Source organism: Gracilinanus agilis, chromosome 4 (genome assembly GCF_016433145.1).
Source record: "Gracilinanus agilis isolate LMUSP501 chromosome 4, AgileGrace, whole genome shotgun sequence".
In the NCBI taxonomy this organism is placed as follows: Eukaryota; Metazoa; Chordata; class Mammalia; order Didelphimorphia; family Didelphidae; genus Gracilinanus; species Gracilinanus agilis.
The window spans coordinates 179,395,450-179,412,082 of record NC_058133.1 but is presented as its reverse complement, the minus strand read 5'-3'; the positions used below and the strand labels follow the sequence as shown (position 1 = coordinate 179,412,082).

The 16,633-nt window shown below is 40.4% G+C and overlaps 1 protein-coding gene across 1 annotated transcript in view; it reads left to right on the top strand.

Annotated features, from left to right (window-relative positions):
• Positions 1–3,406: 3,406 nt before the first annotated feature.
• SCPEP1 (serine carboxypeptidase 1) overlaps positions 3,407–16,633 on the top strand; it is a 41,938-nt gene continuing 28,711 nt past the window's right edge. The window contains exons 1-5 of the mRNA XM_044675071.1: positions 3,407–3,488; positions 8,830–8,978; positions 13,453–13,542; positions 14,620–14,775; positions 15,359–15,433. Coding sequence (XP_044531006.1) covers positions 3,407–3,488; positions 8,830–8,978; positions 13,453–13,542; positions 14,620–14,775; positions 15,359–15,433 — 552 coding nt within the window. The remainder of the gene's footprint in view (positions 3,489–8,829; positions 8,979–13,452; positions 13,543–14,619; positions 14,776–15,358; positions 15,434–16,633) is intronic.

Below are 16,633 nucleotides of genomic sequence, written 5' to 3'. Positions count from 1 at the left end.
AATTATAATATTAACTATAGCATTAGAAAGGATATAATTTGATATATTGGAATATTATAGCAATTAAATAAAGAAAAAAGCTTTTGTTGAAGGAATAAAAACTTCAGGTCTGTGTAGTTATCTAGGGGAGCTGAAACCCATTCAGAATGAATGGTGAGAACACAGCTGATCTGTGAGATTATAGGAAAAAAAACTCAGCATGTCCAAATGTTGTTTGATCTTGTGAAGATTTATGCCAACTTCAGGCTCCCCAGAGGATTATAGCCAAGAAGGTTTACTTTGACCTAACCCCTCCCCCAAGTAATATAATAGTTCTGGAGAATTAATTAAATTTCCTCATCTTGACTTTGTCCTGGAACTTATGACTTTATATCAAATGTTCCAAAACCTTCTTGCCAAATGCTTTTAAAACATGTTTCTTAACATCTTATGTACCTTCTGCCTAGTTAATGACAAGCTAATTAATTGTCAAAAACCTATAAAATACCGATAAACCTCTAAAGGGGGGTCTTTGTCACAGGCTGGACACATGAGACCTCCAGCTTTGATTTTCACATTTAAAGTCTGGATCTTTAGCTCAGAATGATGACCCAGAGATCTATTTATTTCTTATGCTACATATCACACTCCATTTCTCACTGCCATTCCCTGGTATATTTGGTGTGTCCCCGGGGCCTGAAATGCATTCTGTTTTTCTTTCAGAGTTATCTCTGGGCTCCAGGGCCCAATCTCATATGAGATCTTTCCTCATTCTCCTCTAACTTCTGTTCCCTTCCCATACTCCTCAAGAAAGCAGCTTGTACCATATGTACTTTATATATATTCTGTACATTCTCATCATAAATGTGAGGCACCTGTTGCATAGTATGGCTCTCAGAGAGTGTCCTTGGCTTCATATGATAAGCAGTGGTAAAATTTTCAGTGTTAGAGATAAAGGATCATTAAGTAACTTTGCCATATTTAGTTCCCTAGCATATTTAGTGTGGTAAGTACAGAATTACAAAAATAAATAAAACAACTAATAAACATACACACTGAGCTCAAAACAGGTCAAGCTTTGAATTCACCCGAACAAAAAGAATTGCTCTGATCAAAGGAAACCAGCCCATTCTAGGGTATCCCAGTCTTTTTCCTTCCCAAAATTCAATGCATCATGATTCCTCCTGGCAAAGAATATTGTTATGAACAAAATATGTTGAAGAACTACTAGAAGGAAGAACTAGCTAGCTTCAGAGCCAGGAAGGCTTGGGTATGAGTTCTGCCTCTGTTACCTGCTGGCTGTGTGACCTTGGACAAATCTCTTAGCCTTTCAGTGTTTCAAACTTCCTAGATTTTAAGAGGAAAAGCAGACAATTTGATTTCAATGATCTAGAGCAGGGATCAGCAATGTATGGCTCTTGAGCCATATCTGGCTCTTTTGAGGGCCAGATATGGCTCTTTCTGCAGGAGCCATAAAGTCAATTTTTTTTTCAGGCGCTGTTACAGGAGTGGCACTGTGAGCACTGTACAGCTCTCACGAAATTACATTTTAAAAAATGTGGCGTTTATGACTCTCACAGTCAAAAAGGTTGCCAACCCCTGATCTAGAGTAATAAATTCTCACTGAAGGTTCCAATGAAATCACAAGAACATTAAACAGACAAGTCAAAGAGCAATAAGGATTACTTGAAAGGTCATCAAGATTTTTGGGCCACGTACACATGTTGTTTTCCTGTAATAAATCTTTAAAAAATCAAAAACCCTTACCTTCTTTATTAGAATTGATACTAATTAGAGGCTCCAAGGCAGAAGAACTGTAAGGTCTAGGCAAATTGGGGTTAAGTGACTTGCCCAGGGTCACACCACTAGGAAATATCTGAGGACAGATTAAAACTCAGGACCTCCTGTCTCTCGGACTGGCTATCTGCTGAGTCACTTAGCTACCCCGTAATAAACCCTTTGAGAGCAAGGCATATTTCATCTTCGACTCTCTTGCACCTAACCCCTGTTCCTAGCACAAAGTAGGAACTAAATAAATTATTGTTGATTGGTTCTTCTTTCTCTAAATATTGCAATAATGTTATTTTTATGGCCCTTTAAGGTTTACAAAGAGATTTCCTCCCAAACAGCCCTGTGAGAAAGCTAGAGCAAATGTAGTCATCTCCCATTTTATCAAAGAAGCTGGTTCAGGAAGGTTATCTGTTGTCCAAATTCACACAGGGATTATTAGAATCTCTAGGCAGAGCACCTCCTAATCATTCAAACCTAAAGAATCATGGTTCAGCAGAGCTGGAAAGGACTTGAGTATTACCCATCCATCCCTTTCTTTAAAATATCTAAGACCAGAGTTCCAGTGTCCCAGCAATCAGTTAATTGACAATGTATTAAGCTCCTGAGTTGTTCTAGGCAGTAGGCTGGGTGTTGGGGATTCAAAGACAAAAAAGAAACAATCCTTGTTGTCAAGGAGCTCACTTTCTTTGGAGCTAGGAAGAGTGGAAAGAGGATACAACATATATCTGTAATAATAATAATAATAACTAATATTTATATAGCACTATGACCCATTCGATCATAGAATCACAGATGTAGAGCTGGAATAGAATTTAGAGGACACTGAATCCCATCTCTTCATTTTCCAGATGAGGAAACTCAGGCATAGAGTTAGAAAAATCTGAGGAAGGCTGTGAATCAAGGACTCCCTGACTTTTAAGTCCAGCACCCTATCCTACACGCTATCTACAAAAAAGCTACAAAATAAATACAAAGTCATTTCAGTGGGGAGGTCCTGGCAACTGGTGGGATGGAGTGAGGATCAGGAAAGCCCATGCCCACCTATTTTAGAGTCTGTCTCACAGTCACAGAAGAGTAGGTTTTACATTTCCAGGCTTAAAAAAAAAACAAAGCAAACAAAAAAATGGGGGCAATATTTTACAGCAACCTCTTGGGTTCCTTATTTTTCTAAGTTTCGAGCATCCTGGAATCTACTCTTCTTCATCCCCCAGCCCTTCTCCCAAATTACATCTGTAAAATAAAAACTAAATTGGACACCCTAAAAGTTAAAGGAGAAATTAATAAAATTGAAAGTAAAAGAACTATTGAACTAATAAATATGACTAGGAGCTGGTACTTTGAAAAAACAATTACATCTGTAAAATACTACCACTCCAAGAGCAGGGTTGGCAGCAATCTGATAGTACTTGAAGTCCAAATCCTCCCTCCCCAATTTCTGCCATCTCCCTTGTAGTAGCTAAATGGAAGGGCCAGAGGGAGCCCTGGAGAAAGAATGACTGACACCCTTACCCAAACCAGTCCTGTCCAGCCCCCTTTTCTCCTCCGCCCATCCGGTAGGTCATATGATCGCTGGGTGAAATTCCTGCCCTTGCGTGCTGTTGCTGCTGCTGCTGCTGCTGCTGCCACTGAAGTCATCATGGAGCTGGTCCCCTGGCACCTTCCTGCCCTGCCGCCGCTGCGGCTGCTGCTGCTGCTGCTGCTGCTGAGTCTGAGCCCCGGTAGGTTAGGTGCCCTCTTCCCTGTATCTGAGGGAAGTTGGTGCTTTCTTCCTCTCCCTTTTAGCTGCATTCCATCTGATGGGTTTATGCAGGGATTAAACTGATTAAAAAGAAGAAAACAACCACAGCTCAGCTAAGGGGTGTCTTGTCCTGAGCACAGGGCCTTTGGAGGCAGGAGACCCAAGCTTTCAGCCCCGTTTTCCTCTCTACAAGCTGTGGAAGGAACCCTAAGCAAAACACGGTTTTCCTCTTCTGTGAAATGGTGGAGTTAATTGTATTTTCATTACTTCCCCTCCGGGGAAAGTGCTTTATAAAAACCTGAAGGATGTTCTGGAAATATAGTATAAGTCATTTAGGGAAAGCCCTGAACTTGTAGTCACAGGACATGAGCTTGAATGTTGATCCTGCTCTTCCTAGAAGTGTGAAAGTCAATGTGACCAGAAAGTCACTTTGTCAGTCTGGACCTCAGCTACTCCATCTGTAAAATGGGGGGAGGGAGGAGGTCTAAATAAATTCTAAAGTCCCTTCCAACTCTAGATCTCTGATCTTTTGAGACTTGAGTTCAAGTCCTGGCTCTGACATATATTAGCTGTGACTGAGGGAACATTCTGGGCCTGTTACCTATTTGTATAGGAGGCATGTGCCCCATCCTAACGGGTTATTGTGTGGAAAAGCCCTATAGAAATGTGAAAGGTTATTCTTTCTCAATGCAGAAGAGCTGATCACCACATGCTCTATTTTTGGAGACTTAACCCAGAGTTGAACCTTCTTTTTTGTGCTGTGATTGAATGATCTGAGATTAGTGATATGATTTTCTCTTCTCTAAAATTTTGAGTTGAAAGATCCAGAGAAGACACTTAAAAAGAGGGATACTTGGGGAAGTTGGGTGGATTGAGAGCCAGGCCTAGAGACTGGAGGTCCTAGTTTCAAATCTGGCCTTAGACACTTCCTGGACAAGTCACTTAACTCCCATTGGCTAGCCCTTACTACTCTTCTGCCTTGGATCCAATACACAGTATTGATTCTAAGGTAAAGGTTAAAAAAAAAAGAGGGAGAGACAAAGAGAGATACAGAGACACACACAGAGAGATACAGAAACAGAGAGACAGAGAGAGAGATAGAATGAGGGAGGGAAGGAGGAGGAGAGAGAGAGAGACTGTTGGATACCAGCTAGGTGACCATGGGACAAGCCACTCGATGTCTAAGAGTCTTCTGTTAACTTGGGAAAAACACTGAACTACTAAAGTAGTCAGAAAAACCAAGTGTTTAGTCAGGAAAGGGTTAGGTCCAATAATCGGCCACTACTCTGGGAACCTATCCCTGGGGAGGATCACCAGGGATAGATGAGTTCTAGATGAGGCTAGATGAGTTCTCCGAAGAACAATAGAACTTGGGGAACTTATATACTTTTTTGGGGAACTAAGAGATGGGGAAGTATGACTGATTGACAATGCCGTGGTTACAATGGAATTGAGAGGTCCAGATTTCACAGACAGGCTACCAGCAGGCTTGGACTGGGGTATCAGGGAGTGGCCTACTTACAATGGATACTAAAAGGACATCCCTGCCCAGGTGTTGGTCTTCTTGGGAACAAGGACCTCTGATACTGTGGGGGAAACCTCTAAGACTAAAAGGGCACTTAACATTTGATTAGATCTGCTAGCCCCACCAAAGCTGTCTATTCTTCAATCTGAAACTGGCAGTCCAAGACCTCCCTTGAGAATTCTCCTGGGATAGGGCCAAACTTGGGGTCTCCAGATTTCCAGTTGACACTTCAGACAATTCTATAAGGGACTTTCCATAGTTAGAAAAGTGGGAGTCCCCTACCTACATTTGTGAAATCAGTAGATCCCTTCTTTTGTCCTTATCTATTATAAACACAACAAAAACACCCTCTTTTGTCCTTATCTATTATAAACACAACAAAAACACCCACATCTTTGCTTGTTAAGTTTTACAAACGGGTAATAAATAACATGACTTACTTAGGAGCATTTTTAGGGGACAATATAGGGAAATTCTTTGCTCATTTTGTTATTGTTTTCATGGCCCAAGTGCTTTATGGTGAGACGGACGTGGAGTCAGAACTCATGAGATCAAAAGTCTACTTAGTTCTGCTTATCTCACTTGCCCAATACCAAAGGTTTGCCTTTTATAAATGGAAATGTCAGCTCTTTCCCCTTCTTTTCTGACTTAAAGACTGCATGGATAAAGGGCTGGACCTGGATTCAAGATGAGCTAGGTTCAAATTCTGCCTCAATCACTTAATCTCTATGAACCCAAATTTCCTCTTCTGTATAATGGGAATAATAGCAGACCCTACCTCTCTGGGGTCTATGTGAGGTTCAAATGAGATGATATATGTAAAGCATTTTGTAAACCTTGAAGTGCTAATATGTATATCAAATTTCAGCTGTTATTGTAGTGTCTCAAGAGTGGAAATGGAAACTAGAAGCAGTCCATCTGTACACTTCCTGCTGTCCTCCTGCCTCCTGACATAGGCCACTTTCGGTTCCCCTCAATTTAAACTCTTCCTCACTCCAATCCAGCCTCTACTCAATTTCTGAAGTTTCCTGAAGAGCAAGCCTAACCATGCTACATTCCCTCCTCCCAAAAACTGGAATGGCCCTCCATTACCTTGACCCACTTTGCCTCCATCCACATTTTAGTCTCCCTTTACCCAACTATCCTCATCTCTTCCCTCAGCTACGTCATCCATCTGTTCTTTTTTTTTTTTTCCTTTAAACCTTCTGTAGAAGGTTCCAAGGCGGAATACAGTAAGGACTAGGCAATCAGGTTAAGTGGCTTGTCTAGGGACACATACCTAGGAAGAATCTGAGGTCAGATTTGAACCTAGGACTTCCCTACTTCAGGCCTGGCTCTCAATAAGCTGCCTCTTATCTGTTCTTCTGACCAAGAGACATTGTAATGTGGTAAGGAAAAGAGACCGTGCCTCCTAAACTTACTAATTGTGCTATTATGGGCAAGTCACGCATCTCCCTGTGTCACAGGGTTTTGGGGTAAGGCAAATGAGATATGGTATGTGAAGCCCTTTGCAAATGATACGGTGCTTATATATGTCAGTTATTATATCATCATCATCCCTCTGCTACAGAGTGAAGGTTTGACGCTAAAAGGTGAAAGAAATAAGCAGAAAAAGCAAATTAGTGGTGAGGTTCTGACCAACCTTCCTTTTGCTCTCCTCTTCCTTATTTGTTTTTTAAAATTCTTATCTTTCATCTTAGAATCAGTATAATGTATTGGCTCCAAAGCAGAAGAGTGGTAAGGGCTAGGCAATAGGGGTTAAATGACTTGCCCAGGGTCACACAGCTGGGAAGTGTCTGAGGGCAGATTTGAACCTAGGACCTCCCATCTCTAGGCCTGGCTCTTAATCCACTGAGCCACCCAGCTGCCCCCTATAGATTAAAAAAAAACAAAAAACAACCCTTACCCTCTGTCTTAGAATTAATACTAAGTATTGGTTCCAAGGCAGAAGAATGGTAAAGACTAGGCAATGTGAGTTAAGTGACTTGCCTGGGATGACACAGCCAGGACATGTCTGAGGTCAGATTTGAACCCAGGACCTCTGGACCTCCCCATCTCCTGTCCTGAGTGCTCTTTCCACTGAACCACCTAGCTGCCCTTTCTCTCCCTTTACTTTTGATCTCTGTTCTATTTTCTACTTGGTAGAAATGCTGGTGTGATGTGAAGGTAAAGTAATTTCATTTGGAAGCAAGGTACGTGTTCAACAGAAGGAAGGACTGTAAAAGTGGATTTAGTCTACAGCTGTAAGGATGTAGATTAGATTAGACTTAGAGAGTAACTTCTCAATAGTACAAGTTTTTAGATAACAACAACAGCAATACAGGTGCATATTCATTGGAGGTTTTAGAAAAACTGGTGAAATCATGGTCCATTGAATTTAATTTTGATCCTCCCTAAAGACTTTTGAGCATCAAAGGTTTTCAGATTCATATTTCTATTTTTATTCCATCTTTGAGTTGTAGATAGTTTTAGAGTGCAAGTAGCATGATCAAGCTATAGGATTCACTTGTTGCAAAATGGCTGTAGCACTGGGCTTGGAGTCAAAAGAATTGTGTCCTAGTCCTGTCTGCATCGAGAGACAGACAGACAGACAGAGAGACTGAGAGATGGAGACAGAGACTGAGAGACAGAGAAAGAAGATTTATTAAGTTATTACGTAGTAGGCATGTTAAGTAGGGAGGGAACAAATACAAAAAAAAAATTCTGCCCTCTATGAGCTAACATTCTAATGGGAAAAGACAACATATAAAAAGGGAACTGAAAAAAAGAGAGGGACAGGACAGATATGGGGGTCCAGAAAGATTCTAAAGGGTTTGAGGCCAAACCAGGTTTAAAATAGACATGGCTAATTTGGAAACTTCCTCAAACGGAGGTTTAGGAACAAACTCATCAATTATGTGAGACTGTAGAGGTGGAGGCTCCAGAGGAGCAGTCCAGAAATGGGGGACAGTCAGTGAAAATGTACAGAGTGGGAGTTGGGATATCTTGTTCCAGGAGCAGCAAAGAGGTCAGAGTTACTGTATTTTTGAGTAGGTGGGGAAGGAAGAAGAGGCATAAGGTGTGATCTCTGGGGCAGAGATCTGGAGAGTCAAGGACTGAACCAGGTTTAGAGGATATTCTTGACCTCTGTTCCTTCATGTGTAAAATCCAGATAATAATTAATTCATTATCGCAGGCTCACTGTGAAGTTCAAAGGTATACATGAAAGCTGGCTCTAATAATATGGTGGCATCTAAGAGTTTGGTTTTTTTGTGAGGTTCATTTTTTTTATTCTTTTGGACTTGATCTTTGATGGCATTGGCATGACAACTTCCTGTTAGAGAAACTCTGTTCCAATTTAAATCAGCATCCCTACTGCCTTAGGGAGCTTATGCATCCCTAGAGTCCTAAGGGTAAGTGACTTGCCCAGATTCACATGGTCAGAGGCGGTTTGAACCAATCTTCCTAACCTCAAGGCCAGTTCTCTGCTTTGCCACATTGGCACTCATATAAATATATGGAAGAAGGAGAAGCCTCTGCTACCATGAGGACCACCACCTCTGCTAATAGTACTCTGGAGGAGATAAAAGTCTGAAATCTTAGATGAATCACTCTGAATATGGGGGTCCAGAAAGATTCTAAAGGGTTTGAGGCCAAACCAGGTTTAAAATAGACATGGCTAATTTGGAAACTTCCTCAAACGGAGGTTTAGGAACAAACTCATCAATTATGTAGAGCCATTGTCTTTTAACTGGACATTATTCAATAAGTAAATGATTAAATGAACGAATGAATCAATGTAACCTCTTTTTTTTAGGTCTTGCTCTAGTTCAGCCAGTAGAAGAAGGCAAGGAAGCCTGGGATTATGTGACGGTCCGGACAAATGCGTCCATGTTCTGGTGGCTTTACTATGCCAGGAGTCCTTGCAAAAACTTCACCGAACTACCCCTGATCATGTGGCTTCAGGTAAGAGGGCCCACACACCTCTAACTGTGAGAGAAAGGGTTTTTTTTGGTCTTTGTTCTGTCAGTTCTCTGGCTCTTGTGAGAAACAAGACCCTCATCTAGATGCTTTGGTATCCAAAATAAGAGCAGAGAAGCCTTCACAATGGATGGGAGGTTCATCATTTCACAGGAAATGGAGTCCCAGGGCTTATGGTTTCAGTTCTTTTCCTATCAGGCTATGGCAAAAGCTATGACCAAGTTAGCCATAGGTTATGGGAAAGGATGAATACCAGTCTCAGACTTTATGAGTGTTAATTTTTGTTAAACCTTTACCTTCTGTCTTAGACTCAATTATAAGTATCAATTCCAAGGTAGAAGAGGAGTAAGGACTAAGCTATTGGGGATAAGTGACTTGCCCAGGGTCCCACAGCTAGGAAGTGTCTGAGGTCACATTTGAACCCAGGACCTTCTGTCTCTGGGCTTGGCTATCAATCCACTGAACCACTTAGCTGTCCCTTTATTTTCATTTTTTAAAAACTCTTACCTTCTGTCTTAGAATTAATACTGTGTATTGGTTCCAAGGCAGAAGAACAAGGACTAGACAATTAGGGTTAAGTGACTTGCCTAGGAACACACAACTAGGAAGTATCTGAGATCAGATTTGAACCCAGGACCTCCCATCAACAGACCTAGCTCTCTATCTTGTAAGGGGGAAAAAGGGGTTTTGGTCGAATATATTAAAAGGTGATCACCAGGGGAAAATTCCCAGTTAAGGAATAACCTCAAGTCAAAATTACTTTTATAGAAGTTTATTTACAAAATATAGGAGAGAGTGGAAGTAGAGAGATGGGAAAAGGGTAGAATAAGAGGTTTGGATTAAAGTCTGGGCTTTACTCCGGCAGAGCTCCAGAGGCCCAGCCAGAGCCTAAAAGTCAATTAACAAGGGTTTTAGCCACAAGGGCTTCTCCCAATCAAGGGAGCCTCCCAGAGGCTAGTACCTCCTGGGAGGCTAAAGGAATCTAAAGGAATCAGAGAGAGATTTAGAGCAGTCTCAACAAGGTCTCAGGGTCCCAGCCAGCACTCTTCCACGGACCAGAAGAGCTAGAAGACCAAGCCCAGCTGACTGAGGTCTCCTTTTAAAGGGGTCACTTATGTGTCACTTCCTGTGCCTTCACCCTAGTTTGTGTGTCCAATCACAACAGATGCTTCTCTTAGGACTGCCTAGGGGACAGTCAGCTGATTCTGATTCGTCACCCACTCTAACACACGTGGGTTATGGACCTCCCAAAATTGGAGGTGTTCTCACCTTTGGTGATTAAATCTAAAGATGGGCAGGGTAGACTTAATCTAATTATCACAATCCACTGAGCCACTTAGTAGCCCCTTTATTTCCATTTTTAAAGAACATATTTAAGGATTGTCTTCTGAGTCTGAGTGTTTTAAAGTTTATTTTTCTTTTGAAATGGAAATCTTATTGTTGTTAAGTCTTGTTTGACTTGGATGCCATTTGGGGTTTTCTTGGCAAAGATAATGAAGTGGTTTGTTATTTCCTTCTCTAGCTCATCTTACAGATAAGAAACTGAGACAGAGTTAAGTGACTTGCCAGGATCACCCAGCTAGTGTGTGAAGCCAGATTTGAAACTATCAAGAGGATTCTTCCTGATTTCAAGTTCAATGCTCTATTGTCACCTAGCTGTCTTTATAGTTAATATTTGCATAATATTAATTTGAGCAGCCAAAGAACATGAGAACTAACAACATAAAGTCCATCTAAGGATGTCATATGGTACACTGGAAAAAGAATTTAGAATTTGAAAATCTGGATTTAAATCCTAGTTTGGGGATAGTTAGGTGGTTCAGTGAACAGCCAGCCAGGCCTGAAGCTGGAAAATCCTGGGTTCAAATCGGTCCTCAGACACTTCCTAGACGTGTGACCTTGGGGAAGTCACTTAACCCCCATTGCCTAGCCCTTACCACTCTTCTACCTTGGAACCAGTACATAGTATTTATTCTAAGGCAGAAGGTAAGGGTTTTAAAAAAAATTCCAGCTTAGTCACTCACTACCCCATGACTTTCTTCATCTGTAAAAAAAAATGCCCCAATGACTTATTTGCTATGTGTTCCTTTTCAGACATCAAAAGCATTTCAAAATATACAGCCAGCACAGACAAAATTGTGCAGGACCATCATTCACTTCTTGCTTGCTTTTCCCACTTCACCTTGAGGCTCTCTGCTGTCCTCTTTGGTTATTTCTCTGTGATAGGACAAACCTTAGTCTTTTGGAAGATTCTAGTCCATTATTCACACCTATATGGGAACGACAGTCACCTTCCCTCATCTTCCAGGAGTATTTTCAGTTTTGTTGTTTTCCCCCCCTCTACTTGTAGAATTAGATGCTTGTTCCCTATTAAATGTATTTCCCTCTAAAGGAGGGGGCAGGGAAGCACCTTCCTGAATGAACAGCTCCTACCCATCAAGTCAGCCCTGTCCCTCCAGGGTAAGAGATGAGAAAGGGGGAGAAGGGAAATATGTTTTGGGGTGGAATTTAGGACTATAATCTTGCCACAGACTCTAGGTTGCCTGAGCATGATTTTGCCCCAGTCACCAAGTTCCTCACCGACACCAACTGATGACCAGTGTTGTATTCTCTTTACATGTAACCTAAACAAGGAATAGAAACAACTCTCCCTTCCTCTCACTCCCATAAATTGACCCAGGCTATCTCACGAGAGACTAAAGATTAGGCAATTTGAAGAGCATGATGGCTATCTCTGAATCATTGACAGATGAGAACCAAATGGAGAAACCTGACATTGCAAATTCCAAAGACTTCTCTGGAAGAAATGTTCTTGAAATATATTAGCTCGGAAAATGTCTTTCTTTTCCCTCCTCCCACCCAGTGGCAGGGTGCTCCTTTGTGGAGAGAGGAGACAAAACTAACAGAATCTAAGGCTAAAGAGCAACTGAAAGCTAAGGTACCAATGCCCTACAAACATGTGCAGACTGTCTTAATAATTAATAATTCTATAAAAGCAGTTTAAGGTTTCAGGATAGTTTACTTAGAAAAATTTTAGGTGTTAATAGCTAACTCTTCTCTGTTGCCCCAGAGGACTGAAACTAGAAACAAATCTTAGTTGAAACAAGACTTTTTTTAATTAAATGCATCAAAGAACTTTCCCATAAGGATGATTTTAAGCTCTAGGATAGCCTACAAGAGGAGGTTATGACATCTCTTCTGCGGAGGTCTGTAGGAATTGTCTTCATTATCTTGGAGACTTGGAGATAGGGGACTGGACTACCTGATAATCTGTTAAAGTTCTATCTAGTTCTGGGATTCTAGAATTCTGTCATATTGAATCATCATTGAAATGCCAGTTTTTATTAGGAGTTTTTACAGAGTTTTAGAGTCACTCTACAACAGACATCTGAGGGGAGTATGTGTTTTATCCCTTCCCTGCACTAATGAAGAGTCAAGAAAGAGTTGCAAACCTGGATGGTTGCTAGGATAATGGTGCCCTTGATGGAAATAGGGAAGTTAGAAGGAGAGCAGTAGGTTTGGACGGAAGGATAATAAGTAATGAGTTTAAGATTCCTGTAGGATATTTAATTGGAAATGTCAATAATAGAGGGATTTGAACCCATTTTATCACAACTGCCTCATGTTCTGGGATTCCCTCCCCTCACCCCTGCAGTCTACATCACTTTTGTCAAAAGGGTTTTTTATTATAGAAGTAGGGCCCCAAGAGTAGTGTAGTGAAAAAAATGGGCTATGGGTTATGAGACCTTTGCTTGTAATAATGATGAAATATCCTAGGGCAGGATATATAGAGTAATATGCCAACTGAATGCCTGCCTGGCAAAATCCAATTGTGTGCCTTCTGACTAGGGGCATTGCTACTGACTGTCAGTGGGATTTGGGAAGAGTCACTTAACCTGCTAGAACCCCAGTTGTATCCCCCATTGAATGAAAAGTTTGGATTAGTTTGTCTCTTAAAATCTCTTTCAATTCTAAATACTGTGATCTAACTCATGCAGAAACCATGTACCCATCCTGTCTGGAGTCCAGGGCCCTGGAGGACCCCATTCACTAGGAAGGTCTTTTTTCTCCCTAAAATAAAATAAGCATGAGGATAGATCCAGTTTCTAGATAATTTAGTCATTTTCGGTGTAATTTGAAATTTTCTTTTTAAAAAATTGCCAGAATCTTCATTTCTGAATACATCCCTCTTTGCCCGTCCATCGTCACAAAGAATAAAAAAGAAAAAAAGAAAGAGGAGGTCAGCAAAACTAACCAACATATTAATTGGGTCTGCCAGTACATACAGTGTGCCACACTCACAGTTCACCCTCCCCAAAGCCTTGCTTAGAAAAGGGGAGAAATTTTCTCTATTCTAGAACCAAGGCAACTACACAGCATTCAGTTTCATTGATTTCTTCTTTTGACTTACACTGATGTGACTTGACTATATTTTTCATTTTCTGTTTGTCTGTAATAGGGGGGTCCAGGAGGTTCCAGCACTGGATTTGGAAACTTTGATGAGATTGGACCCCTCGACGAGGAGCTCAAACCGAGGAAAACCACCTGGGTACAGTGAAGATTAGCTACCCAATGATCTTGTCTAGTCTTAGCTTATTTGCAGTTAAGCAATTGAAATGAAATTCAGGAGAATTTTAAATCCTTCAGACACTGGATTGACTTAAGTCCTGAAAGCAGATAGTGAATAATAATACCATTCATTGCTTATATTTTATTAGAGGACAGCTCTGTGATGTCTGAAGGCAGTTTCCCCCCCCCCCCCTATGCTAATTTAGAGGACCATTTTTGCTTTCTTCCCCAGACTCTCAGGCCTCCCACAGGCAGCGTGATGTGGTTGAAAGAACATTGTATAATAGGAAGAATAGTGTAGATGGGACAGGATTTCAGCCTAGCTCTGTTGCCCACTGGCTATGTGATCTTAAGTATGTAGTCACCATTCTAGGTCTGATCTCTTACAAGCATATCCCATGGAGGAGTGATTTGGAACTCTCTCTGATTTCTGCCATGTCCAACTTTTGATATTCTAAGAATCTTTATAAATATCTTAGAGCAGCTGGCTAGTGTGAGCCTGGATTTGAGGTGGGGAGTGGGGGACAAGAGATATCTGGCAGTGTTATTTTACTCCTTGCATTTGTTACCACTGCTTTGAAGTCAACAAACATTCAGAATGATATGGGAACAATTCACATGTTTCTTATCTGATATCTTTGCCATTTACTATTTGCGTGACCCTGGGGAAGTTACCCAAGTTCTCTGGGCCTTAATTACCTTATCTGTAAAATGAAGGGGTTAGATTAGATAAACTTAATGGTCCTTTCCAGCTTTAGATCTATTACCCTATGATCCTCTATACTTATGACTATACTGTGACTTTTAAAAAAATGGTGCAGTCTTATGAGAAGGAAAAGGCATAATCAAGGACTCTGTGAAAGACATGAATTTCTTTCTCTTACTAATCTCATCTGCCTTCTGTTGCTAAAAGAACAACAACAACAACTAAAAACTCCACGATCCTAAAATATGGGATCCTTGCCTCAATGGTGTTCATGAATGTCTAGCTAATTTCTCAAAAATATTGTGTTTGATGGATGGCCTTCACAGTTTGTCTTTTCTCTCTGGCATACAGCTACAGTCAGCCAGCCTTCTATTTGTGGATAACCCAGTGGGCACTGGATTTAGCTTTGTAAATCACAGTGATGCGTATGCCCAAGATCTTGACATGGTGGCTTCTGACATGATGGTTCTCCTAAAAAGCTTTTTTAATTCTCGGCCAGAGTTTGAGGTAAGCCCAGTGGAATTTCTCATTGGCTCTGGAAGGAGGGGTGGAAGGAGGGGAGGGAAAGAACATGAATCATCTAACTATGGGAAAACATTCTAAATTAATTAATTAAATAAAAAATTTCAAATAAAAAAGAATTTGAGGCAAGCAAAGATTTTGCAGTGATTGAAGTTGATACGAGCAAGAACAAACATTGCTTCCTTCAGAGCAAATATATCTTTCCCCTAAGGTAAAATTTTTATGTAGCCAAACTCTCCAACCAATGGCTTGATTCGGGGGTAATTTTTACAAAAAAATCAAAGTTAAGGATATCAGCTACTGTTTATATTGACATTAGGTTGATAGAATGGATCTGAAGTCTATACCTTAATTAGGTATAGACTAATATAAATATTATATTATTATATTATAAATAATATAAATAATAAAAAATAAAATATATTTTGATTATGCCCTACTCAAGGACTCAGATGAAACCATAGGAGGTTTGTTTTTGCATATACACCTCATGGAGTAGAATGGATTATGCTCATTGAAAAACACTTTAGAATTTTGACTTCTCAGCACATTTCTTTTTCTCCTCTAGACTGTTCCATTCTACATTTTCTCAGAATCCTATGGAGGGAAGATGGCTGCTGGGATTTCTCGAGAGCTTTATAAGGTAACAGGGGAGAAGACTTGGCTTTTGGTTTCAAGTTGGTGCTTAAGGAGGATCACTTTCCATACTACTTTGATACTTGATGCACCTTCATAAAATGGTAGAGAGAGTACTAAGGCTGGGGAATCTGACCTCTGGCTTCCACTCTACTAGGTAATGCAGGATACATCATTTAACCTCTGTGGGCCTCAGTTTCCTCATCAGCAGAATGAAGATAATAATCTCTATACACACAAACTTATCAGGGGCACATAAAGACCTTAGAGCTCTTCTGTGAAGAAGAAAGGCACACATAAATCAAACTATTTCATCAGTGGTATCAATCAGGCATTCCAGTCCAATCACTCAAACCCCTATTTACTAATAGGTGTATGTTTTTTCCTTAATTATCTGGCTAATTAAAATTCCTAGGTATCTCATTTCCTCCCTTTTGTGAATTATAGAAGGTAACACCTAGCAAATATATATATATATATGTATATATGTGTATTATATAAATTATGTTTTTCTTCTTTCTATTATCACTTCTTTCTCTAGAGGTGGATATTCACAAGTTTTTCTTCAAATATTAGTTCTGTATATATATGTATTCTCTTGGTTCTTCTCATTTTACTCTTTATAATTTTATGGAGGTGTTTCCAAGTTTTTAAAAAATTAACCTGCTCATCATTTCTTTATTTTTAACTATTGGTTCCAAAGCAGAAGGGCAGTAAGGATTAGGCAATTAGGGTTAAGTGACTTGCCCAATATCATTCAGCTAGGAAGTGTCTGAGGACACATTTGAACTCAGGATTTCCTGTTTCTAGGTCTTGTTCTCAATCCACTGAGCCATCTAAGCTGCTCCCCTGCTCATCATTTGTTACAGAGCAGTAGTATTCCATCAAATCATATGCCATGACTTGTTCAGCCATTCTTAATTGATGGACATCCCCTTGATTTCTGATTCTTTGCCCCCACAAAGAGAGCTGCTATAAATATTTTGGAACATATTAATTCTTTTCCTTTTCCCCTGATCTCCTTGGGAAACAGACCCAGCTATAGTATTGATGGGTCTAAGGGTATATACATTAGGCATAATTCCAAATTGCTCTCCAAAATGGTTGGATCAATTCACAGTTCCACCAACATTGTATCAGTGTTCCCATTTTCCACATTCCCTCCAATATTTGTCATTTTGCCCTTTTATCATTTTAGCTAATCTGA